Source organism: Uloborus diversus, chromosome 7 (assembly GCF_026930045.1).
Source record: "Uloborus diversus isolate 005 chromosome 7, Udiv.v.3.1, whole genome shotgun sequence".
NCBI lineage: Eukaryota > Metazoa > Arthropoda > Arachnida > Araneae > Uloboridae > Uloborus > Uloborus diversus.
Window position 1 is genome coordinate 14,686,044 of NC_072737.1, and position 27,593 is coordinate 14,713,636.

At 34.0% G+C, this 27,593-nt stretch overlaps 1 protein-coding gene across 1 annotated transcript in view; it reads left to right on the forward strand.

The window, feature by feature from the left end:
* Positions 1–23,988, forward strand: part of LOC129226276 (adhesive plaque matrix protein-like) — an 89,996-nt gene extending 66,008 nt beyond the window's left edge. Inside the window, exon 2 of the mRNA XM_054860876.1 lies at positions 22,522–23,988. Within this exon, the coding sequence (XP_054716851.1) occupies positions 22,522–23,988 (1,467 nt within the window). The remainder of the gene's footprint in view (positions 1–22,521) is intronic.
* The last annotated feature ends 3,605 nt before the right edge of the window (positions 23,989–27,593 follow it).

The following is a 27,593-nucleotide window of genomic DNA, read 5'->3' on the forward strand; positions in this document are numbered from 1 at the left end:
TAATTGTAATTATGGAAGATTCACTCATATTCATTGTCCTGCTACCGTCGACGTTTTGCAGTTGTTCAAGCATATCGAGAGTCTTAACCTTTGTTTCTTTTTTTGGAAGTAACTTTCTTTTTCTTCCCATCTTCAAACTTTGGATGAAACAGTGTGCTAAGGTGTCAGTATATTTCATCAATTTTAATAGGTAGAATATAAAAACAAAATAAACGAAAGATGCTGAGTGGTTATTTGATGCTCTAACAACACAATGCGTAAGACTAGTTTGGTGTGAGAACTTAAGCTGTCAGTGATGCTAAAGGGATGTAATAACATTCACGAAATCAATAGTAATAATGCAATCAAAATAAACGAAAGATGCTGAGTGGTTATTTGATGCACTAATAACGCAATGCGTAAGACTAGTTTGGTGTGGGAACTTAAGCTGTCAGTGATGCTAAAGGGATGTAATAACATTCACGAAATCAATAGTTAGTCGCCAATAACGAAGTCGATACTTTCTTCCAAAAAAAATAATGTTGTCGACGAGGAATTCGCTTTAGCTCTAAAATTCATTGCTCGTGAAAAATTCGCTTTATAGCCCTTTCGCTATAACGCGAATCGCATTGAATCGCATTGTAGCGGGAGTCGACTGTACTGATTTAAGAATCCTTATTTGAAGCGTTATTCCAGAACGCTTAGTGTTGTTTCTTGAATTTTCAACGGACTTTTCGAGAAATACTGTTTTGTACAACACATAAAAATTGTAATCTTACAAAATTCAAGTCGTGTAAAATTCAGTTAACAAATAGATTGAAAGAAATGGAAGAATGAGTTTCATCGAAGAATAAGTCTTTGATTAATATTCGGCATTTGTAAAATAGAAAAAGGGTGCATTTAATCATCAAATGAACAAGACTACAGGAATTCATGCACGTTGTTTAGAATTTATAGAAACTCATTGATCATTGTTTAAGTTATTGTTAAGTTAACATTATAAGTTTCGAGATGTAAGCAAGCCGAAGCTAACAATGTTGAAAGCTACTAAATTGACTTATTGTGAAAACTGAAACATTTGTATACAATATTGTTTGCAAATTAGAGTACAAATAAGTGTATTTGCTCACTAATTCATTCGTTCAAATGACTGTTTTACTTATTTGTGGTTAAAGGAGTGTCATTTGCATTCGTTTTTGTCCCTCCTTGATTCATTTTCCTATCTATGCTCTATTCATTTATATCACCTCTAAAATTAACGTACTTTACGCTAAGCTTAACTTTATAAGTTTAGTATTGAAACGGTTAAAGTGGAAAACTCTATTAGTTTCGTTGATAATTCTAGGTGCAGGAAATTTTTGTTTAGGAAGCTTCAGACTAAGGATTAAGGGGGTTCGGGACACATTTTGAAAACATTTTTATTAAATACTTTAGAGTTTTGAAATTTTTTGCACTGATTAACCATCTATTTAATAAGGAAAATCATAACATAAAAATTAAAAAAAAAAAATTTTATTTCAATTTTATTTGTTTTTTTAACAAAAAATGGGGTTGCTTTGAATTGCTATAACTCAAAATATTCTTGGTAAATTTTCAATTTTTTTTTTTCAAAAAATTATGCACAAATATCTAAGCTTTAATTTTTATTCGGCGATTTTAAAAGTATTGATTCAATAAAAAATAAAAAATATTTGATGAAAGATTTCAAAAAATTCAAAGATACTTTTTTTTAAAAAAATTATATTTTTTGCAGTAAACGTTTTTTTTTTTTAATTCGCCGAATAAAAGTTAAAATAAACTGTTTAAAAAAGATATGCTCCAAATTTCATTACTTTATCGGTTCCTGGCTTATAAGAACAAGAGTTTGAATGCAGGAAATCGAGAAAAATTGCATCATGGAGAAAAACGCGTTTAAAGTTTTAAAGTTAAATAAACATTAGTTAAGTGCATGCAACAAAAATAATTTTATCTTTCGTTCTAAGATAGAAATAATATTCAAACGCCCTTTTAAGCAGGAGAAAACGGAGTAATTTTTCAAATGATTAAAAAAAATTGCAAAATTTGACGATTTTTGTGTCTTGAACCCCGTTAAAAGGTAACCAATCACAAATCTGCGAAAAAAAAGCAACTTATAGGTTTTACTAGGATTACTCACCGTATCACAGATTAACACAGTGATAGAGTGTTATAACCTCGAAAAAAGCAAAAGCATGTTTTTCCATGTTTGTGATATGTCTCACTGAAAAAAAAAAAAAATGAAAAGACAGTAGTACTACTAACAAAATCTCTAGGAAACTGGAATTCCACAAAATCTGATACAGTCCCTCCTTAAGTAACGCTATAATATTTATTTAGAAGAAGCTGCAACTATAAAACTTGATAGAATCCTTGTATCTTATAGGTTTGTTTTGTAATTACTGCAGTTTTTGAGCAATCACGATTGCTTATTGCTTTCATTTGACTGTTTTTGGCGTGCTATCATTTTATTTTCCCACTGCTACCCTCCGCACCATCACCGTCGACCGGCTCCTCACGATGCTGCTCCTCTAGCGAAAGCCGTCTCCAGGTTGCATCCATGTCCGACACACACGCACGCACACACAAACACACACACAAACACATACATACAGACACCTACACACACATAAAAACATACACACAACTACCCACATATTCATGCCTGCACACAGACACAAACACATATGCCCACATACACATACCCCCTACACACAAACACACATACCCCCCAACCCACACAAACACACACGCCTACATACACACACTCGTGATTGCGAAAAACATAATTTGAATTAAAGATGTCAAAATTCAAATTAATTTTTCTTTTTTTTTTTTATATTTTTCCTCTCAGTGTACGTGTGTATAGTCAATAATTATTTCTGCATCAACATAGAGTAGTCCTAACTTTAAATAAAAGCGTAAAGCACCATTTCATTTTCAGAAATTCTTAAAAATAAAAATCATCTAGTACACAAAAAAAATCTTCTTGTAGTTCTACAAGAAAATCTGAAGTAAACGGGGCTTAACTAAAGATTTCTAAAAATAATACACATTCGTCTTAAGTAACGTGGAAAATGTTACTTAAGAAGTTCTATCGTTAGTAGAAACCTTAATGAAATTCCAGTTCATTAGAAATTTTCCAGTAGTACTGCATTTTTTTAGTGTACATGGCAGTGAAAAAAATCTTTGTTAATACATGCACATTAATTAAAATAAAACTGGTACAATTTTTAAGATTATGCAGCAATGCAGTCTACATCCAACTACCGAAAAACACTGTCGAATGTTTGCTCAAAGTCAAAACTTTATTGAGGGGATTGCGCCTTCTTTTCATTGATTTTATTAATCTTTTATTTTATACTCTCCACTTACTTCTACTCCTCTTTTGTTTTCTTGATTTCAAGCAAGCTTTATTTTCCCTTTCAATTTTTCAGATTAGTTTTCTTTCATATATTACCTTCCTTTCCTTTTTGGTACTGTTAATGAGGAAGTTACCGTTGCCAGTTCATCTAAACAAATAGTGTTTTTAACTTTTTTTTTTTTAACTAACTGATCATTCACTGGATGGGCAACCCTAAGCAATTTACTCCTTACCATTTTCTTCCTTATAGATTAACTAGTGGCACCCGCACGGCTTCGCCCGTAATAGAAAAATTAAAGGTCTTTTGGTTCGCTTGTATATTTACAAATAATGTATGGTGAATTTTCTCGCCAATTGGCTTGTACCGACGTTACAGTTCCACGTTATGATAATTTCGTATCTCGCCAATTGGCTTGTGCCCATGTTACGGTTCCACGTTCTGAAAATTTCATAATTTATGATAGTTTTTTTCTTAAAATTGGAACAGAAAAAGAACCACATCGAATTTTCGAAAAATCGCTTCGAGGTGCACACCCCCATGCTACATACTAACTTTGTGCCAAATTTCATGAAAATCGGCCGGACGGTTTAAGCGCTATGCGCGTCACAGACATCCAGACATTCCTACAAACATCCTGACATCCTCCGGACAGAGAGACTTTCTGCTTTATTATTAGTAAAGAAGGCAAAATAAGACGTTCATATTTTGAAAATAAAATTTCAGGCAGAGGCGGTCAAAAGTAATTGATGACAATACATAACAAACTTATTATCTGTACTAAAACTTTTGTGCAGAAATTTCAATGCCGTCAAAATTTCCCGAAAAAACAAAATTATCTCTCATGTTTTCGTTAGTTCATGAAAAGAATAATAATGAAAAGAAAAACAAAACCAGACCAGTTCAAAAGCATTCTACAAGCTTTGCGTCAAGAATCACATAATTTTAACTGCTGCTACAACTAGTATATGTATGTTAATGAGGACTGGTTTCAATTTCGTGGTCAGATTCCGAAAATAAGGGGAAAACGAGATTGGGGAAAGGAAAATTCTACATTTGACGCTGTTTTGAAGAATATGAGGCATAAAACAGAGGTTCTCAACACGTTCTGACGCGCGGACTGGCAAGAATATATATATATATATATATATATATATATATATATATATATATATATATATATATATATATATATATATATATACATACATATATCTTTATCTTTCTTTACTAATTATAAAGCTGGATGTCCCTCTGGCCGGATCTCTGTCTGTCAGGATCTCTGTGACGCGCATAGCGCCAAGACCATTCGGCCGATTTTCATGAAATTTGGCACAAAGTTTGTAGCATTGGGGTGTGCACCTCGAAGCAATTTTCCGAAAATTCGATGTGGTTCTATTTCTATTCCAATTTTAAGAACAAAATAATAAGACGGACGTGTAAATTACGAAATTATCATAACGTGGAACCGTAACATTGGTATAAGCCAATTGGCGAGAAAATTCAACATACATTATTTGTAAATGTACAGGCGAACCAAAAGACCTTTTAATTTTTTTATTACGGGCAAAGCCGTGCGGGTACCACTAGTATATATATATATATATATATATATATATATGTGCAAAATTTTTTAGAAAAATCTTTTCTGGACCGTTAAAAAACATGTGATTATTTTTTAACGAGTCGTTGATGGTTTTTTTCCCCTTTTATCCTTCTTTTTATCTTTATCCTTTTTTTAGGCAGAAAGAAAAAACTTTCGACTCTGTGACAATTAAAAAAGACTAAAAAAATGGAGTAATAAATTTATTAATAAATTCATAACTGAAACTTGATTTGGTGTTAAAGAACTGTTACAAAAATATTTAAATGTTAAGAATAAGATAAGTAATTGTTTTAATACAATCACGCATATATGCATAAGTAATAAATATTGCTGAAGTGTCACAGAAAACTACAAAAATTGGAGTTTTTTTTTTTTTTTTTTTGTCTTCATTTTTTTTCTTTTATTTATTAATTTTTGAGTGATGAAATTTTTTTAACGTGACGAGCAAAAATTTCTGAGAACCGGTCAAATATTTCTGCGAATCGGTGCCGGTCCACCGAACCACCGGTTGAGAACTGCTGTTCTATGGAATGTTATAGGACTGTCATTACCGGAGATATTGATTAAAAACCAAATTCGCATTCCTTCACAATTTTCAGTCAAAACTTACTCGAAAGAAAATATTTTTTTCTGCGGGATAGAATTTGTTTCAAACATTCAACTTACGTAATAAAAAAGGTTATAATTTAAATGCCAAGAAATAGTAATGTTTTACTCGTGAATCCTTAAGCAAATGCAGAAAAAAAGAAGTACTTTTAGTGAGGCATTTACGGCGTTAGTCACAAGTTAGTGTCGGCGTTAGTGACAGACGTGTTTAAAATATAAAGATAACAAAATCTTGTTTTTCAAAATCTTATTTGCTGGCTGCGTGTGAAACTATAGTTAGGGAAAACCCAACCTGACAGCATTGTGAAGACTACGCAGATTCTAATCCGAGCATTTAAGGATGTGTTAACAATTTTCAGAGACTATATTAAGCAATTAGATATTAGGTAACTACCTACTTGGGTAGAAACAGGATTTCGACAAATAAGGAAACTAATAAACCATACAAGATTTAATTTTTTGAGATCTTAAATAGTGAGATATATATAATATATTTCAAAAACATCATCAGACGACAAGAAAGTCTTATTTCTAGGTATTACTTCCACGTCTTCAAACAATTCTTTATAACTCACCACTTATTGAATCAATAGAACATCTAGGGTATCCTTTCAAGTTCAAGTTAAAATTATTCATTTTCCACCTATATATGTTTTTCCTTCCAAAGAAACAATGTGGTCAAACAAAGCGGAACCCGCCCATGACCACCTTCCGTTGATTAACACATTGACTGCGTCGTCGACAGCCTATATACGAACTACCTGCGCTAAGCTAATTATTTGAAACAATTTGAAGGTAAACAGTTTTATTGGACTTTTTCCTGAATAATACAGCATACAAAACAAATTCTATGTATATTTTTTCTGGAAACTTTCCAGTGTGATATTTTTCAATGCAAGGGACAACACACAAGGTTGGTTTGGACGCACATGTTTTGCATTGATAAGGCAATTCTTTTCGAATGATCAGAGAATGGCAGACGACGCATTTTCTTACATATACTTACATATGTAAGACATATACCTACGTTTGCTCATTTTACGATTTTATTTACTCACAGACTACAGCACCAAAAACTCGCGCGCTATCTCGTTTGATCGCGCGCACGCCTACTTGCATCAGAAAGTGTTTTCACAGCAAACACAGTAGAGACGCGATCTTGTGTTCTCTTTTTAAACGTTGTCTAAATGTTCGTTTACGCGGCAGAACAGCCAGGAAAGTATAGCAACGTGTTAGCTGGAGGACGAGTTATCTCGTCCTTAGCGCATACTGCATAATTCAGGTTGACGAGTTATCTCGTCCTTAGCAGTCAATGTGTTAAAAAGAAACCGGAACCTTGCTTTGTGCAATAAGAAGTTACGTGTGGGCAAAAAAGTCCGGTTTAAACCTCCATGTTTCAATTTTACAAAGCATTAGCCCATATTTAACCTCTCATGGAACACCGACAACATGTTCGAAATTCCAACCCTGTACCAACTAATAGAACTTCATTTTTCATTCTATTCATTCGCCTCACCACATCGAACACAAACAGCAATAAATGGACCGAGTCACCCGTCGCGAATTGAAGGTTCGACAAACAAAAACACAAATGAGTGGTCCTATTTTTAGTTAAACTCGAGATGAACCTTCAATTATTTCAGTGGAAGAAGAGCCTAACCCCGCGAAATGGGCTAAAGGCTGAAAAACTCTTTACGATTGTTAATATCAACGCCTGGTGAATCGAGTGTTAATGATCCCATTGTCTCTTGAGATAAACAAAGACAAAAGCTTTGGTCAAACAGATGGTTTAAATTCCCTTACTGCGCTTAGGTTTATCAGTTCGTTTGAGACGTATATTGATAATATGCCCATATGACACGAGAGACAGTGAAACCTGTGTAAGTTGACCACTTGCAATGCACTACTTTAGTGGTCAACTTAGACAGGTGGTCAACTTACAAGGGTGGTCTACTTCACAGGTTTTACTGTAGTCGATAAGCTCATACAAATTAGCGCCTATTGGCAAAATCTAAGCAGGGGTTAAAAGCGCTAGTTTTTCGGGGCAAGTTTTTTTCTAATAACTTATTAACAACTTTTAACAACTTACTTTAATCATAAAAAGTAAAAGCTTATCTTTTTGCAGAAATTATAAATACAAGATGTCGAAGTAATGAAAGTAATTATTCGTAATAATATTTCACCTTTTTTTTTGTGTTAAGGTAGAAGTGTTTCGTTCTTAATTTTGAGAAGGTTTTCCGAAAAATAGAAAAAAAAAAATATGGTAACACATCATTTTACCAAATTTTTTGAACTCGGTGAAAAACGATATGTTTAAAAGTTGCATCGATGGTGCTCAAAGAATGAAAGATTTTTTTTTAACATTTTAGAGCCATTTCCAGATGCAGTTTTCAAATCTATTCTATTGTTCTCCCCAAATTTTTTGTTCATCAATTGTCATTTGAACTTACGTATGTTGAGACATTTTACCTTTCAAAATCCCATTTGGTTTTTATTATTTCCTTGAATAGTTAAGAGTAATAACTGACTTCTGATTCAACATCTTTGGTAGGTTTTCTTCTGCAATGATTCTTTGATATGACCAACATGAAAGTGAATTTAGTACTCAACTTAACTAGAATATTTGTTAAGTGAAAGTAGAGATGATAGATTTGATAATTGAGATAACGCAGCTTTCTCTCGTTAAAACATTTTGCTTGAGGTCAAATGCTGAGACAAAATGACTGCCGGACATAAACTAAAATCAACGTTGCTATAATTGGTTTATCCTTTTGCTATATCATCCCCCCTTTTGAATACGAATGCTATTTTAAATTTAATCCAGTCACTGGCCCAATGAATTAGAAACCTTTGAAATTTGCATTTGAAATGTGTGCACTATGCAATGGTTTGGGGGGAGTATCATGATATGGAGCATGTTCCGCTGGCATGGAAGTAGTGCCCTGGTTTTTGTCGAAGGTAAACAAACAGCCATGTAATACCTAGATATACTGACAGATCAAGTGCACCCTGCAATGATGCATTTTTATTATGATGTCGACGATACTTCATGGACGATGATGCAACTATACATCGTGCTAGAAATGTTGAAAATTGGTTCAGATTGAGCATCAGTCAGACTTCCAAAACCTCCCCTTGCCACCGCATAGGACGGATCCTTACCCCATAAAAAAATGTGTGGGATATGGTGGAAAAATGCATCCGACAGCACTCTCCTCTTTCATCTCCTTTACAAGATCTAGAAAGCTGCATGGCCAATGCATGGTATTCTCTGGATATAAATCAATAAGATGAGAGGCGATATCAATAAGACTGCCAAGGGATAAAAACAACGATATACAACGGGTTATCATAGTACAGACTTGCTTATTTGATTCCCTTGTTTATTTGAAAACAAAGTGCGAAAAAATCGTCTAATACCAACATTTCTCAACTGTTAGTATTGAATCCAAAACGTGTTTCCTCAAACATCTTAAAAACTCATTTCTGCAGATAATGTTATTTATCTGCCTACGATAATTATTGGTTTTAAAAGGAAGCAAAGGGCTTATGCGATCTTTTTGATGAAGAACACTTACTTAAGTCATTGAAATTCTGATAATGTGGAGGAGCCCTTAAGTCATCAGCATCACTTCTTTGATACCACACTCTTTATGACATCATCGGTTTCGATCCCCTGAAGCTTTCCTCGGTTCTTCCCTATCCTCCATATCGCGCCATTTGTATGCTAGGAAGCGGGTCAAGGGGCCAGTTGAGACAACGAGGCAAGGTTATTGCCACCGGATTCCGAGTGAAGTGTGTTTCGATTTCAGACCCAGTTCCATCTTTTGTTTTCAAGACCACGCCGGTTCAGTTTCACTGCTGGAGAAACAGCAAAAGAGAAAGTGGGTGGAACTCGAGCAATTTATCAAATGGGCGGCGGTCGTCTGCCAAAAAGGGGTGACGTAAGGGATTTGTAGTTCGACGAGAGAAATAAATTTTGCTTTCACCCAGAAGTGTCACACCGGGAGATTAAAATGAAGAAAGGAAAAGTTCTTATCTGTAATAATTGTTTGCAAATTCATTCCAGAAGGAAGGTGCTTCTTGCAGGGGTGCTTACACTCCTAAGAGCAAGGGCGTTCCCCCTAAATATCGTGAACACCCCCCAAAAGCAAGATTCCCTCCCTGAAGTTAGAAAAATACCCCTCAAAACACCCCCCCCCCTTCCGAAAATTTCAATGTCGCAATCTGCGCCATGACTAGCTAGGTGGGCACCCCTGCCTCTTATCATATTATAGATTCTAAAAAGAAAGATGAATGTAAATTAGAAATAAAAACCTTTTTTCGCGTTAGGTAGTATAAATTAATAAAACAGGTTTTCGTTGAGTTTTGTTTCTCATATATATATATATATATATAGTTACAAATCCTGTAAATAGTAATCATTGTAGTAACGTAACCTGTAAATAGTTTCCCGTAATGAATATACAACCCCTATACATATGGCTAAAGTATACAAACCCCCTATTTCTTTTTTGTTCATTGATAAAATTTGATAACGGTCTACTATTTTCCAGAAGTGTTTGGAATATTTGATTTCTTTCGATGTTTATAAAGGCGTCCCGCGTGATAAAAAGGGGAGTTTCGATTGAGAATTTGTGCTGAGAGTGTATTAGCTCTGTTTATTGCGAGGCATTTCGCTGTGTTGTTTTTCGTATTTGGAAGTAAATACGTGTGTAACCGTTGAGTTTACGGTGTGATGTGATACTTGCTTAATTGATGATGATTAATTTAGCATTTGTTGACGATCTTTCCTGTACATAGTGTAAATAAATTCTCTGTGTTTTTAATCAAGAACTGTGTCGTCCTTTCAAGAAAGTTGGAAGTCGCGCCGGATCCGTTACAATGTATATATATATTATATATATATATTGCCGGAGTTAAAAGAAGTTTAACTAGGCTATTATAAAATATTTCCAATTGAGATCATGGTATGAAACTTTAAAAACTTAATATGCATTGCCTTCATCAAATATGATATGATTCAGCTGTTTAAATTTATCAAAATGAAGGGATGTTAATGGGCTAAGTTTCTGCACTAAAGGTCAGACAATAAGTCCTCGTTTTGAGCTATTTAAAGCTATGGCATATCTGGAAATGAAAACAAATTACGACCAGTAGGGATGTAGGCACCTTTAATGACTTTTCGGATAAAGCTCTTACGATCAACAGGTAGGTAGTTTTCAGAGGGTTTCTTATAATTTCCACTAGCGAATAATAAATTGACTGGGACCAGCGTAGGTGAGTCCAGAACAAATTGTTGGTCGTCACTTTGTATAAATGAAAAATATTGGAAAACAAAAAATGCAGTGTGTTTTGAGAGAGGGGATAAGGAGTTACAAGAACATCCTTTTTTAATTGCAAAAAGATATTAACTGATATACGTGAATAATCCGACAAAAACGGAAAAAGGTGGGGACTTACTAGTAAACTCTAAACATGAATATTCATGCAATTATTTGAGCCTCTATTACATTGTTTATTTTGTATCGTAAAATAGTGAATAAAATTACCTTATTTAACTGACAAATGATAAACTGTGAGTATCTGAACTCGGAACCCATATTCTCCTAAATAACTTGAAAACAAATGTGACCTTTCAACATTTATACATGTTAATATTATTTCTCATTGCAATGTTAATGTTGATGAATAACTACCTTTGTGCAGAACAGTAAAGTAAGAAATAACAACGTCAGAAAAGCACAAATTCGCAGATTACTGCAAACACGTGTTTCGGCGTTACAGGGAACGCCTTTTTCAATGCAAAAAGTAATGAGCGTATGGATGAAAAGACATCCGACAAAAGCCAAGAGCAGATAAGCATACAGCTTAAAAGACCAAAATAGCGGATTAGCCAGAAACCCAATGAGAAAATTATAGACCGATAAGGAACCAATAGGAATGCCAAGAAGAAGGTACAGAAAGCCGAAAGAAAGAATTCAATTGGACAAAGATTAAGCCAAAGCTTAAACAAAAAGAAAATGTCAATAAACGTGAACCGCAAGAAAGGAAGAGCTGAATGGAAGAAAATTTTTATTTGATGGGTTTGAAAAATGTATAGCAGTCTGAGAAATTTTTCTTTTCTGTGTGCAGAAAACTCCCTGTTTTCCGCGGGCAATCACACTTTCAAAAACTTAAAAAATAAATTTAAAAAAATCGGCGATGACTTACTGAATGAAGATAAATGCACCTATTTTACGTAGTTAGTGTAAAATTTCTCTTTTGATGTTTCAATTTCGTTTCTCCCTCTCCCTTCCAATAACACCAAACCCTCCAAGTTCACCGAAACGTGATTAGTTGAAACCCAAGTTTTAGATCCACATTGCTACACAATTTACTGTCTTAGATCTACACTACTTACGCGCGTAAACGAGTTAGCTGATATTTTGTAGTAAGTTACCGCCCTAAAGCCAGGGCTAAGGCAGAAATCTTATTTCTGCCTTAGCCCTATGGCTTTAAGGCGGTAACTTATTACAAAATACCTTAGCTTTGCCATCAATCTTTGAGTTGAACCGCACCATTGTTGCGGTCGCTCATCTGGTTTGCTAATTCTGCATTAGCTACCAGTTTGTTTGGCTCTCTTGGCTCCCTTAAGAGATTTTTCGCCTCCAGCTCATGTGATTCCTATTCCGGGCTGATGAGTGCTAAAAAGTACGAAACTGCAGTCCTCGGATGGAATAACTGAGCTGGCGGTGTATTTTAAGTATTTTGAGCTATCTGATAGCTTGGTTGGAAAACAAATTTGTACATTTTTGGTGTTGCCTAACTTGATCGTATTTACTTACTCTGTGTGCACGATTTGCTCGCAAATGTGTGTAAAATACCATATGTGTATACCATATGTGTGTAAAATACCGTTTATAACAATGAGCTATCATTTTTTTAGCTTTTAACTAATTTTTTTTATATACTCAATTATTGTTTTAGTTAAAACGTATGCCATTGTTATTTATTTTTCAAGCTATTGCATACACTTGTTTCCTAACCCATCCTTTTTGCGGATTATTCACGAAATTCACTTAACAGCGGTTACCGTGCCACCCTCTTCCGCGGATAATTGCGGGTTTACTGTATTTTTAACCATTCGTATTTGTTTTATGAATGTAACGATAAAACAATAATAAAACAAACTTTATATACTGTTGCAAAATTTGGTGACTTCTCAACGATACATTTTTTTTTAACTTTTCACTATAAGTGTTATTTTATTTTCTGTTCATTTGACGTATTTCATTTGCAAATATCTAAAAACAATGGGGTCGTTTCCAAAATTTTAGAAGTATTTTTTTCTGAAAGAGCATGCTTAAAAACATAGGATCTGATCATTTTTTAAATAATTTGTTTAAGCTTAATATTTTAAAAAAATACTTAAGTCGGCGCGCTTTCAATGTTTATGCTTCTGTCCGATGACATCACAAATGATGAAATGCCATTCAGTGTTGCCATTCACAGAGCAAAATATTTAATTCGTATCTTTACTCACGTGTATTGCAACGATAGGGTTGATAGCAAGCGTAGAGCGAAATTTTAATTCGCTTCTTGATTATCATAACGTGGACTCGCGGTAGAAAGATGCGGCAAAGTGCATCTTTTGTGACGTCATCAAGACCACGCCTTGTTTCAAAAATCTGACATTTTAAAAAAATAACTGTTTAGAAAATGAAAGTAGTTTCTGGGTCCATTTTTTTTCTTCTTTTTTTTTGCTTTTTCTATCAATTTCAGTGACGAAAAAGTACTTCTTTTGTCTGAAGGAAACAACCCCATTGGCATTATGAGTCATCCAGCTTTTTTTCTTTGTCAGAATTTGAGTAAACAGCAAGTTAATTTGCAGTTACAGGAATACGTATCATCGGTTTAGATTTTCAAACCTAACTCAATGATAAGTTATTTTTCGGGAGCCAATAAAAACGCGTTTGATTAAAACACATTGAGTAGTTAACAGGTTTTATTATAAAGAGTTTCTCTATTTGTTGGTGAAATTTGGCGTTAGGGTAACGGCACCAGTATCAGACATGCTTAAGACATCGCTCTCAGGTTAACTCAATTTTCTGAGTCTTTTTATGTATTTAGACTTTTTAAACTAAATTTTCTCTCATGCAAATGCATCTCATCTAACGCTTGGCTGCTGCTGGATACGCTGAATGAGTTAATTCTATTTTTATTTGCTCAATTTCGAGAAAAGGTCCAACCCCAGTAACCGACACCGAAAAATCTGATGATACCCAGTAACAGATAGGATAAGAAAATGATGAGTAATGGACAAAATTTACTTTTTCTCTTCAAAATGCGCAAACCGTTATTTATTTTTAGAACTAAAGCCTTATTAAATGTAAATGAACATGAAACACCGGCAGACCTCGTGGTGGCTATTCATAACCTTCCACCATTGCTTTGTAAATACCAACTGGCTCATAAAATTCATTCTGATAACACTAGATGGTTGCACCGTATTCATAGGCCACAGCCACATCAGTTTTACCCGCCTAAAATTATTATTATTAAAATTCAAACTCACGACTGTCTGTTAATGGACCCGTCTGTTATTGGTGCGTTACCCTACTCGTTTATTTATTTATTTATTTATTTATTTTTTACTGATGCAGTTTTGGCGTAATAACAAAGTTGAAGAAAAGCAATTACTTAGAAAATTAGAGGAATTAGTGGGTTTAGTGTGCAAGTCATCGATTCTGCTGTCCAACGCTTCAAACAAACTAGGTTTTAATTACCACTTCAAAGAACAAAATCAATACGGGGGACAAAAAGTGTTCCATTTTCTCCTTCCTTCAAGACCTCCACAATAAACGAGCCATCAGAACCAGAGCTCCTAAAGTTCCTAAAATAACTGTTTCTACACAAACGTAATTCAACAGACACCTTTCTCCCCCGAGACTGGTTTTAATCGCGGTAAGAAAAAAAAATCGATAACTACGCAAACCCTCTTTTTTTCCATTCCACATCGGTGAATAACCTTCCGACAAGTTGGCGATTTAAGTAGGTCTCGGTTTCCGCTTCGGGGGTATTTCCATCCGAAATCACGCCAAAATATGTTTTTTTCATTCCGTTTTGAAAACTGAGAGGGCAGGAGGTTGTGTATGAGTATCTTCCTCAAGAGGAAAGATTTCCTCCGGGGGAAAACAGAATTTGTAAAAACAAATCCGATCCGTCAAGTGGTTTGTTACTTTCGTTAACAGGATATATAATGAAGTAGTTTGTTGGTATTGTTGGCAGACAGAATTAGCACACACTTCAGGAGAACGTGCCAATTGAATCAAATGTCTTTTGATGGAGAAGTCAAAAGGGTTTTAGACATCTGTATCCTCGCTGTTTGTAAATAAAATTGGCCTGAAGAAGTGCAGAAGATTGTTAATGAAGAGCGATTTTATTCATCTACTAGTGGCACCCGCACGGCTTTGCCCGTAATAGAAAAATTAAAAGGTCTTTTGGTTCGCCTGTATATTTACAAATAATGTATGGTGAATTTTCTCGCCAATTGGCTTGTACCCACGTTACAGTTCCACGTTGTGATAATTTCGTATCTCGCCAATTGGCATGTGCCCATGTTACGGTTCCACGTTACGATAATTTCGTAATTTATGATAGTTTTTTTTCTTAAAATTGGAATAGAAAAAGAACCACATCGAATTTTCGAAAAATCGCTTCGAGTTACACACCCCCATGCTACAAACTAACTTTGTGCCAAATTTCATGAAAATCCGCCGAACGGTTTATTCGCTATGCGCGTCACAGACATCCTCCGGACAGAGAGACTTTCAGCTTTATTAGTAGTAACTAGTGATGCTCGCACGGCTTTGCCCGTAATAGAAAAATCATAAGGTCTTTTGGTTCGCCTGTATATTTACAAATAATGTATGGTGAATTTTCTCGCCAGTTGGCTTGTACACATCTTACGGTTCCACGTTATGATAATTTCTAATCTCGCCAATTGGCTTGTGCCCATGTTACGGTTCAATTTCGTAATTTACTCGTCCATCTTATGATATTTTTTTCTTAAAATTGTAATAGAAAAAGAACCACATCGAATTTTCGAAAAATCGCTTCGAGGTGCACACCCCCATGCTACATTCTAACTTTGTGCCAAACTTCATAAAAATCGGCTGAACGGTCTAGGCGCTATGCGCGTCACAGAGATCCAGACATCCTCCGGACAGAGAGACTTTCAGCTTTATTATTAGTAAAGAAGAAGATATCATCAATAAATCTGTAACCAAGTCGCTTAAATGCTTCGCCTATGTCTGATGGCACTAACTATACTAAATTTTGTCCCTATAATAAATGCTGGGGTAGATACAAGGAGAGGGTCATAGGGGTAATGATCCCTCCTCCCTTAAACAGTCGACAATATTATTCAACTATGATTATTGTATGAGATTATAACATACAAGATGATCTAGAATATCATGTAAATATATTATTACACATTGCATTCAAATACTTTACGGATAAAACGCAAATGTTTTCCGTAATTTTTTTGATTTATCAATTGTTGGTTTCAGTAAATATTTGAAATAATTCTTCCTTTGATTGCTCCTGGTATTAATTTAAAAATTTTGTTCCTTACTATAGGCTCCCTATTTCTCGCCGACTGGGTAACAGGATACCTTGGATAAATGGGTCCCTTAGAACAATGTCAAAAATAGGATGTAAAATTAATTTTTAAGACAAGAAATCAGAAATACTTGGTTGGTACATCGTTACGGTGCATAAGTTGCGTTTGGCAAGCTAAACCCGCTTAAAGAGAACAACACTTTGACTCAAAAAATTTCCGTTGACTTCCAGCTTAGCTTAGCTTATCCTTTCTGGACAAACATTCCATTAACATTCCAAAGTCAACCGTAAGTTAGTTACGAGTCATAAATTGAGAAAATTTTATGACGGCACATTTTTTTTTTTATTTTAGCAGAGAAGCATTTGAAAATTACATATTTTTAACGCCAATTTTATCACATACGAGACACACTTTTGAGGGTATTTTAGCTCAAATTCAAGTTAAAGCAAATGAAAAAAGGAAAAACGAAAGTGACAAAGACAAACGTGAAGAATTTCAAGCTGAACCACCAGCAGCATGGACTAGCAAACCCAGTCAATGGCTTTAGATGTGAACATTTTGACATCTGATGTGAAACCCTCCTTTGAAGCCAGTGGTGCAAATTATGATATTAATCGGGCGATAAGTTTTTCTCAAAAGACAATAACAGAAGAAAGAGACTAAGATAGCTCAAAATAAATTTCTTTGGTACCTGAGCAGAAATAAAAATCTAATCAAGCAAATACTCACGTACCTACTTTAAGGATTTTCTCATGAACCTGTTTCTAACGAACACTTGTTTATGACGAGGATATACTGCTACGCCTGCTCGTTATAAGCAAATTCGACTGTATAACCTTGCCGGACAGATTACAAGAAGTCAAATATACCAAAAAGGAGGATATTAAACAAATTGATCAAACATTGTTCAAAGTTATCATACATGTCTATAACGGAATAATTTCGTTTGTTGAATGGACGTCTGTCTCCTTCCCTATCAGCAACAGCGGTAACGCATGCAAGACGTTTTGCTTGTAGAACAGAAGTTCTAAAATTGTTTCCATTCGTAGTAGGTGGCACGTGATTTTAGTATAATCTTTAAAAAATATTTACGGTAAGCATTGTAAAATGACGGAGAGAGCAGTCGGAGAAAAAAATAATAAAGCTGATACTACAAATTGTTACTACGCATAATAGTTATAATCAAATTTTAATTTATTGCACAATTTTTTTGCTTTATTTAAACTTTCAAACTGTTACTATTATTTTTGGATTGTAGAGCTTAATTTCTAAATATTTTAGAGTAAAGTTTTAAATGTAAGATTGAACCCTCCAAAATTTAAAAAAATAAATACCATCAACATTTATGGCAAGCACTGGACAAGCAACAAATAAAAATTAATTGCTAAAGATAAATAGAAGGATTAACACAGCAATATGCAATCTTTAATTTATCAGAAAACGCACACACACATACAAGTCCTTCAAGCATAAGGGACTTTTAAAATTTCAGGTTCAAGCTTAATTATTTTCTTTATTATGCGTTTCTAATTCGTAAGACCATGTAGTCTTAAAATTGTGTTTTATTCATTAATGCTTTGAAGTTCTATAATAAGCTGTTCGTATAATGATAAAAATACTAATTTTCCTCCATAACAATGAGTTTTTTTTTTTTTTTTGTTTACTGTTTCTCTATTTTATTAGAAATAGCGAAATACAAAGCAAAGTGAATTAGCGAGGCAAAGTTAATAGGTGAAATGTTTCATTCAATTTTCATAGTCACTTGTCTGGCAATATTTAACTATAATATTCAGCACGAAGCTGATTCCAGTCAGTAAGATATTAATTACTAGCCGCCTGCGGCGACCAGCTGGTTCGCCTTCTTACACCATTCGCCTTTCTATGCAAGCAGCCACCTGCGGCGGCTGTTTGGCTAACTTGTCATTTACCTTTTTACTTCAAGTTTGCCGCCTTCGGCGGCTGTTTAAATAAATTTGGCAGCAGTATTAATCCATCTTTATCTTTTTTTTTGTGCCATTCACATTTTTACGCCAAGATTGCCGCCTTCGGCGGCTATCTACCTTTACGATCTATCTCTAAATTTTCTTATCCATCTCTACTTATTTTAACCTCCCCTCCCATTTCCAAACAAAAACAAAGATCACTCAAGAAACCGCTTTTTTATTTAAGTAGAACAAAAAAAAAAAAAGTTATCTTCAAAATTCCCCGTAGTGTGCAATTTGCCCGTAGTGCGTTTGACAAAGAAAAAAAAATCTCGCTGTTTTTATTGAATTAAATCCGCACAAATATGAAATGTAACGTAATATAGATACAGCAAAACGTCCAGTGGGGGGGGGGGGAGACTGGAAAAAGAAATAAATGCAATCCCTAAATAAAACAAAAAAAAAAAAAAAAAGGAAAGAAAAAAAGCAAGCGCTGCCGGAAAAACACGTGGTCGTCACGTCATAGAATGTAGAAGTAAGCTATATAGTAAAAAAAAAAAAAAGATTAACATTGTTTGCGATTAAGATTTCATCGTAAATATCGAATCGAAAACCAAGTAGTGACGTCAGAGGCATAAAAGATGAAGAACGCTTTTTTCGACCGATGCGTGGAAAGACATGATGTGCTCAGCATTAAAAAAATTGTAAAAAAAAAAACTATTGCATATTTTTCAGAACTTTTTTCTTTTGAAGCGGGCGAAATGTTTTTACTATCACCAACTTAAATTTTAGAAATGAGGCTTTGATACTTCTCGCAGGATGATATTAGAAAAAAATAAAACCCAGGAAAAAAGGCAAATTAAAGTTTTTTTCAAAAATTCATAAAAAATACAAAAATTGCTCTATGTTCAAATTTTTTTCATTCATCATATTTAAAATTAAATTTCCTACACTATACTACAAAAAATATTTGTGTGGTGCGATTGTTTCGGGGTCTGTGAGGTAAAATGTACTAAAAAGAGCAAAAAAACACATAAAACATTAAATAACTTCATTTCTAATTAAAATATCAAAAATCAAAGCCCGAGGTGCACATTTTCGGTAAAAACTGCACCTGTATACCAAATTTCATCTTTCTAGGCCTTACCGTTTTCTCGGGAAGCGCGCCACACACACACAAACATCTTATTTTATTATATGTATAGATAATGATCAAATTATAGGATAATATACTCCGTTTTTAAAGTTCATATGATAATATTTTGTGTTGTATCAAAAAATATTCTTATTATAAAAGGATAGAGTTCCTATAATTAACATTTCAAATATCTTTGAAGTCCTACTGATATTTACTACAGTAATTAATTAATGTTAAGCATAATTTGATTTTTAATGGTTACAGAAATGTGTTTAGTGTTACGGAGCTAAGTGAAGCATTTTATACCATTTATTTAATAGTTTACTTAAAAAGCCTCTTACGTATTCAGTCATTAGTTACTTAAATACTTGTATTCATTTATCCATTTACGTATTCATTCATCCATTCATTAGTTTACTTATTCATTTGAAGAAAAATATTTTTAAACATTAAACAAAAAGTATTTCCTTAGAAAAATATTTTAATTCTTTAACCCCTTCAGTAGGAATTGTGAAATATTGGACCAAAAATATTGATATTTGGTACATAGTGTACTATGGTAAAGGTATCTTATAGACAAAATTTTGAGTTTGTTGGAGAAAAATTAAAAGAGTTGGGGCACGTTCAATATTCCGGGCTTATATTTCCGAAATCAATATTTCATATATAAAAACGATAAAATACCGATCAAACTTCATTATAAAATGTTTTACAAACAATTTTAAAACATAATATAGGCGTTTGAAACGATTAATTAAAGATTATATATTTTTAAAAAAATCACAGGAAAAAAAAACCTCGCTTTTCAGATGAAAATCCATGGTTGGAAAAGTGAGCCACTCTCTATCTCTCAATCCTTATATGTCAGTGTTGTCAATCCCAAAACGAAAAATTATTTCACTGATTATAATAAGCAGAATGTGAAGAGTCAACTAAAAAAAAATTCATCTAATTAAATCAATTATTAAATGATTAGCAGCTGTTTAAAGTGTACGTCCGGTATACCGGACACCAGGTCTGAAGGGGTTAATTAATCCCTTTGCTTCATATATGAGGCAAAGGGTTAATTTTCCACTCTGATTTGAAAATGACAATTGACTGTCAAAATGAAACATAACAATTTAACAACAAGTATAATTAGCAATTATATTGTTCTCTCTTTATGTTCCGCAAATTTCAAAACAATGTTCCAATTTTGTTTATTAAAAAATGTAAAAGCTAGTTGTCTTAACCATGTCACTTTGCCCCAAACATCCCGCTACTAATGTATACCCTTTAATTAAAATGTAAACTGTACCTCGAAATTAACTTCGGATTTTAATTCTAGTATATTAAGTGTTATTACAAACATCATTCAAGTTTCAATCCACAGAACAACACTTAAGTGTTATTCTGAATGAATAAATGACACGAATGAATAGTTACACAATAAGAGAGGTGGGACGAAGAAAGAATCAAGTCAGTGCAACAGGTTGCTTCTTTCAAAGATCGTGTCCATCATATTCATAATAAACTGAGGGAAGATAAACGGGAAACTGATTTCCAGTGAGCGACTCGTGATGGACGTAATGGTTACGGTTGAACGCACTTTAGGCGTGAGCAGCGAAAACGTCCTCTGCAATTTATTCGTCTTTATATGTTCGAAAAATCACACATCAGGGATAACTTCTTTTGGTCTAAATAATTTGAAAATGTATCTTTTTTTTACATCTTCAAAGCCACTTTCCTTAGCGATTAACAATAACGATAGACAGTATCAAAGTACTTTTTGATTTCTTTTCCCCTTTTCTTTGAACTATTAATGCTTTGAATGAATATTCTTTTCTTCTATTTCTTTCGCACTATATAGGGGAAAAGTATTTGCTTCGTGAAAGCTTTTAATTTTTAAATGCCGAATTTACTCGTTTTTACGGTGATTGAACCAGTTTTGATTATTTTCGCAAAATGTCCATGTTAGTGGGATATCCTGCAAGTAGTTTTTTTTTTTTTTTTTTTGAGATTGAGGGAGTATTGAAGGAGATTACTTGTGAAAAGCGCATCTTTTTCGCTTATTGTTGGTTATTTTTTCATTTATAAGATTTTTCTCAAAAGTTAGGTATTTTCATTATGCAATACTTCATTTCATTTTACCACTAATTTCAACTTCTTCTTTCAAAGAATTGACAGACACGTGCTTCACGAGAACGAATAATCTCTTTACCAATGTAAAATGTTTTAGGACATAAATCCAATTCATATCCATACGCATTAACTTTGTGTTTCCAAAAGTGCTTCTTTTAAGCTAGAAACATGAGTCGTCAAGCGTTTTTGATATTCATGTTTTAAATTGTCAAGTAGGGAAACATGGGGCAAAGTAAAATGGGGAAATATGTACTCTGCATTTAGCTCCACCTATCTGGAATTATTTTAGCTATGTAGTACCATATGTAGTCGATTCCAGTCAGGAAAAAAATACCGCCGATTAAAGCATTTGGTAATACAGGCAACTTTAAAAAATTGATACTCATATTTCAATGTTTTGTTGTAAGTCAAAAATTATTTTTGTTACCATAAAATGATAAAGTACTTGTTATTAACATTTTAAATATTAATTGAGACCTCCTAATATTCAATTCAGCAAAAATTTAGTTAATATTGAGCTTATTTGTACTTCAAATAAATTGTACAATTAGACAAGTACACACGGCGGCTAGTGTGTTTCATTTACTCAATCATTTTATATAAATCACTTACGTTTTCATTTATTAATTCATTTACATTCATTCACTTAGTAATTCACTTACATTCAGTCATTCATTCACTTATTTTCTTAATTTCTTATTCTTTCATTCTTTTACTCGCTCATTTATTTTTCTTCATACATTAATTGATTTATTCATTTAATTACTCGTTTTTTGTTTCATTATCTTCTCATTTATTCATTCAACCTTTTATTTACTGATTCTTTTGATCAAAAATATGTTTTGTAATCAAATAGAAAATATTCCATTAGAGAACAATTTTATTTTTCACTTTGCCCCATGGAAAAAAGGGGGAAAATTTTCCACCTTTTTTTGAAGACTCAAATTTTCTGCCAAAAATAAAAAATACTGTTTAAACGCAAGATTTATTGCAAAATAAAATCTTCTTTCTTTATGTACTGGAATTTTCAAAACAAATTTCCGATTTGCTCCTTTTGAAAAAACTCAGTCATCTTAACCATTTCACTTTGCCCCACATTCCCCTACTAGTAATATCGTCGTACATAGCACTGATCTCATATTTTCGACCTTTTATTTTTGCAGAATGATGGAATACAAAGAGACGATACTACACTTGAATCTCGGAGCGATTATCCAGACTTTGACGATCTGAGTGACTTTTTCGACTTTGAAATCGGACCTTCTCCAGGATATAGGCCATCAGGATCCTCTGCGAAGAAAAGGTATCCTCCCAAAGACTACTACTACTACAAATCGAAAGCACCTGGCAGTTACGGCAGCCACTACTATCATCCCTCTGCAAAGAAGCAGGTTGTAACTCCAGGAACCCACTACAAACCTCCGACTGAAAAGCCTCATAATGAAGAAGAAAGGAAAAACATCTCTGAAGGTGACCCCGTGGTCATCGGAGGATATCAGGTGTCTGTAGTAGATGCCGACAGCCCTGTTCTTTCCAAGTTAGGGCTGTCTCGAGAAGAGCTGGAGAGATTGTCGGGATACACGAGACGAAGTACAACAAATGCCACAATGGTAGGTTCCGACTCGGTGCCACCTGTTACGTATGCCGAAACTCCCAGACAGGATTACAATCATCCGGGACCATCTTCATATGACTCCCACAAGCATTCCAACTATCCGGATCCTCCTTACAATTCGAACGGATACTACCCGGCTGAAAATCCCCACAGATCATACAATCCATCATCTTCTGCCCATCCACCACCTCAAGGATCATACGACGCCAAAAGCTATAGAGCTGTCCAACAATACGGTCAACAAAACTCTGGACCAAATCATCACCATCATCCAACTCATTCGCATCCTTATGAAGCTCCTTACACTTCCCAAAGGCAATCAACAGGTTCTTCGTCTTACCAAGGAGGTTCTTCGTCTTACCAAGCATCACCAGGATCGTCTTCTTACAATCCACATAGGAGTTACAGCAGTGAACCATGGAAGCAGATAGCACCGCCAGCACATACCGATTGGGACGACAAGAGCAAAAAACAAGAAAACTGGAATGACAATGGGCACTATCCACCTCACCCACCACCTTTGCCTTATTCCAGCACGTCCTCAAACTCCGGATCTCACTATCCTAAATCTACTTATAGTTCATCCTCTTATGGATATGCAGATAAACCTCGGCCATATAGCAAGCCAGACTCAGTGAAGCCACACTATTCCAGTTCTTCATCGCCCTCTTCAAGTTCATCCGAGTACCACAGCCATAAACCGAGTTATCGCCCCTCATCGAGTTATTCTTCTGGATCTAAGGCACCGGAAAGGGCGGGGTCTGTCAGCTATGGTTCTTCTTCTTCCCATTACCACCACGAGGCACCATCAAAACCAGGAATCACCATTCGTTTCAAGGCAAAAGCTCCTGGACATGGGCATGGGGTCAGTGTACCTTTGAGTTTCAATCCTCTGGAAGTTCTGAAGAAGCTGTCACCGTTGTCAGCGCTCAACCCTCTGAATAATAAGAAAGTAACAATAGGAATAACGATAGAAAACAAAAAGGAGCATGATTACCACTCGTACAAGAAGTGAGGAATCGCCATTCTGTGATATTTCGAATCACCACTTCTTGCATTGTAAAGCCGAAACGATGCGATAGAGAAAATGGAATAATTAACTACCATTGTTCCTAGCTTCATGTTGTTAATTATTTCAAGAGATAATAGAATAGTGTAAAGTATTTTGGAACTTTGAATTAGACGCGGTGTCTAAACACTACTTTTGAGGGAAAGTGCTGAGATTTCGGACTTTAAAAGAGCAGTTTATTTGCATATGCTTGGTCTGGCTTTAGTTTGTTTAAATTAACTTTTTTGAAGAAATTTTACAATAAAATTGTTGACTGAAGACAATGGTTTAGAGATATGTGGAATTCGTAAAAGAATTGAAAAAAAAGAGGAACATAATTAAAAGGTTGATCCTTTTTCTGTTGAATATTTGTTGTCTGTATGTAAATAATTCGTTATTTTAAAGTGAAGAAACTTTTTTTGATAAAAATCCTGAAAGTTAAATTAGCAAGATTATGGTTTTTTCTTCTTTCAGTCAAATGTACAAATAGAACTGAATGAAGATTGACTCAATTTAAATCGCACTTTAAAAAATATTTTAGCTTTTAAATATTTCTATACAAGAAATATTCAATGTTAAGATATTAATAACGTAAATGGTTTTGGGATAAGTTGCTACAGTAACTGGTTTCAAGAATTTTCTGGTGCCATTTGATTAGAGTTATAGTCATACCAATGAGGTAAAGTTGGTCAGTATGACTATTGTACTTTCTAAAACTAATGCCATTGCATACATTTAATTAGAAGAAAAGTATTTTAATCGAAGAACGACTTTAGTTCTACGTTTTGCTTTTCTCTGAATTGATTTTCTATGGATTTAAGTAATATTTTTTGTGTATGGTTAACACATTTTGTGAAAAAATAACTTTTCCTCTCTCAAGACACATATTGCTCTTGAGACAATGTTTCATTTCAAATACAAGGGAATTTAATGGTAGGCGATACTGTTTGACCATCGATTACATGGAAAGGCTAATATCCGGTTTATAGGCGGAAATGGATGTATCTATTTGTTTACAGGGGTGGTAGTTTGCTCATACAAAGATGTGCGCTTTTGCCTCTCTATTATTTAGCCTTAGTTTCGTAAAAACGAAAATTTGCTTACAGTAACATTTTTTACATCTAAAGTATATTCGATCCATATTCTCACGGCAAAAATGAATTGCTTTATTTATACACACAATGAAGTTTTGAGCTTACCATTTTGCTTTTACGTTCCTGAACGAAATGAAAATGTTTTGTTTTCTTTTTGTTGTTTCCATGGTAACGTTTCTTATTGCCCTTAATTTTATTTTTGAGAATGCAATAAATGAATAAGGCACTGGTGACATTACAAAACGCGTGCATCAAAATCCCATCGTTATTTTCCCTTCTCCCCTGCTAGATTCATTCAGATGGAATAGTCTTGACTGGGCAGATTGCCAAATTACATACAATCCGTGGTCAAACAGTAGCTGACAAAATCATGTTTACGTAAGATTTGTCTTACGTAAATAAATGTTATTTTTGCAGATCATATTAATTTTGTTAAGTAAATTGAAGATGCTGACTTAAGTAGTAAAAATCAAACCATGAGCTGCCAAATAATTTATATTGTAGTTAATTTAAGTAGATTAAAACTACTTATTTAAGTAAATAAAAAAAACTGACTTAATTTCGCAGCAGTTAGAATATCAGTTTTTTTTTATATATACATATAAACGGGAGCTATTAAACGTACAGTGTATAATCAATAATGTGTGTCAGTAATAATATGACCTTTTGCCAAAATAATGTATAGTTTTGTATATTTTCCTTCTTTAGGCTCTTGATCTTCACTCTTACTTTAAGATGCTTTGTTTTGTGTATGAATTAAATTTATATATTTTTTAAGTACATGTTTCTCGTGTTGTATATTTTAAATAAAAAACATTACAAAAATTTACTGAAAAAATTATTTGGTGTTGGTCCTTTAATTTAACATTTTTCAAATAAGACACGAGATAATAACAATTCACTTGCTGTACAACAAGGGTGGTCAACAAGTCATTAGCGAAAAATTATTTTGTAAGATATAAAATAAAATGATGAAATGTTTTTGTTTTTTGAGCAATCACTGCTTATTGTTCTCATTTGACTGTTTTGATGTCCTATCTTTTTATTTTCCCACCGCCACCCTCTGCACCATCACCGTCGACCGGGCCCTCACGACGCTGCTCCTATAGCGAAAGCCGTCTCCAGGTTGCATCCATGTCCTACACACACGCGCATACATACACAACTACACACACACATACACGCATACATACACACACATACACCTACACACACATTTATGCCTGCACACAGACACAAACACATATGCCTACACACATACACATACCCCCCCCCACACACACATTCATGTACACAACTACCCACACACTTATGCCAGCACACCGACACAAACACACATGCCTACACATACCCCTTACACACAAACACACATACCCCCCACACACAAACACACACGCCTACATACACACACTCGTGATTGCGAAAAACATAATTTGAATTCAAAATGTCAAAATTCAAATTTTTTTTTTTTTTTTAACTCACTTCAGAACAGTACACAACTACTACACTGTTAAAAAAGTTAATGTTTATCATTGGGCATAAACTAAACGAAGATGAATGACGTTGCAACATAAAATTTCAAAATGTATTAAACACACGTATATATTACACGCAGTGTAATATTTGTATACTGCGTTTACAAAAAACATCAATCTTAACTGAATTTGGTCCAAATGGCTATTTGTAAACTATATCGCCTTCAATGTCAATTTATTTTGATAATTTCAAGTTAATAAAAATCAATGTTTTATACTTGCAAATGGAGGTGCGACATCGATGGCAAAACATCGATGTTAGAAATTAAAACATCGATGGTATTGATACATCGATCAGAAAACATCGATGTTTCCAAACATCGATCTTTTTATCAATGTATAACATACATTTTTGAATATACTACACTAATTTAAGTAATACAAAAGAATACGTATTCGATGAATATATTGAAAATACTGAACCTCAAATCATGAATAAGAATAATTTCGCAACATCTTGGTATTATAGTAGGACAAAAATTGATAATATAAGACAAGCACCGATTAACACATCTAGATAAGGAAATATTTTCAAACTGAATGAAACAAAAAGTAAATTTACATCAAAAAAGAATCGAAGAAAAACGTATCATAGCACTTACCGTCAGTTTAATAATGAGAAAAAATTGTGCTAATTATTTTTAAAATACAAATTTCTAACAATTATTTTTAGAGTGGGAAATACGTGTTGTTCTGTTAGTTAATAATTAAACACGAATTTTAAGTAATAGAGGGACGACTTGTTGGGGGAGGTCGATAAGTAATCCCGAATATTGGTGTTGACAGTTTGGAGAAAAAGAAATTTGTTTACTTTGTTCGTCAGAAGCGCATTTCGCTTTTCGCAGACTATCCCACTAGTCAGAGAAACATCTCTTTCCGATGGAACAGAAATTGCCATCACTATCAAATACTTTAGGGCAACTTTTACCAACTCTCTCTTACC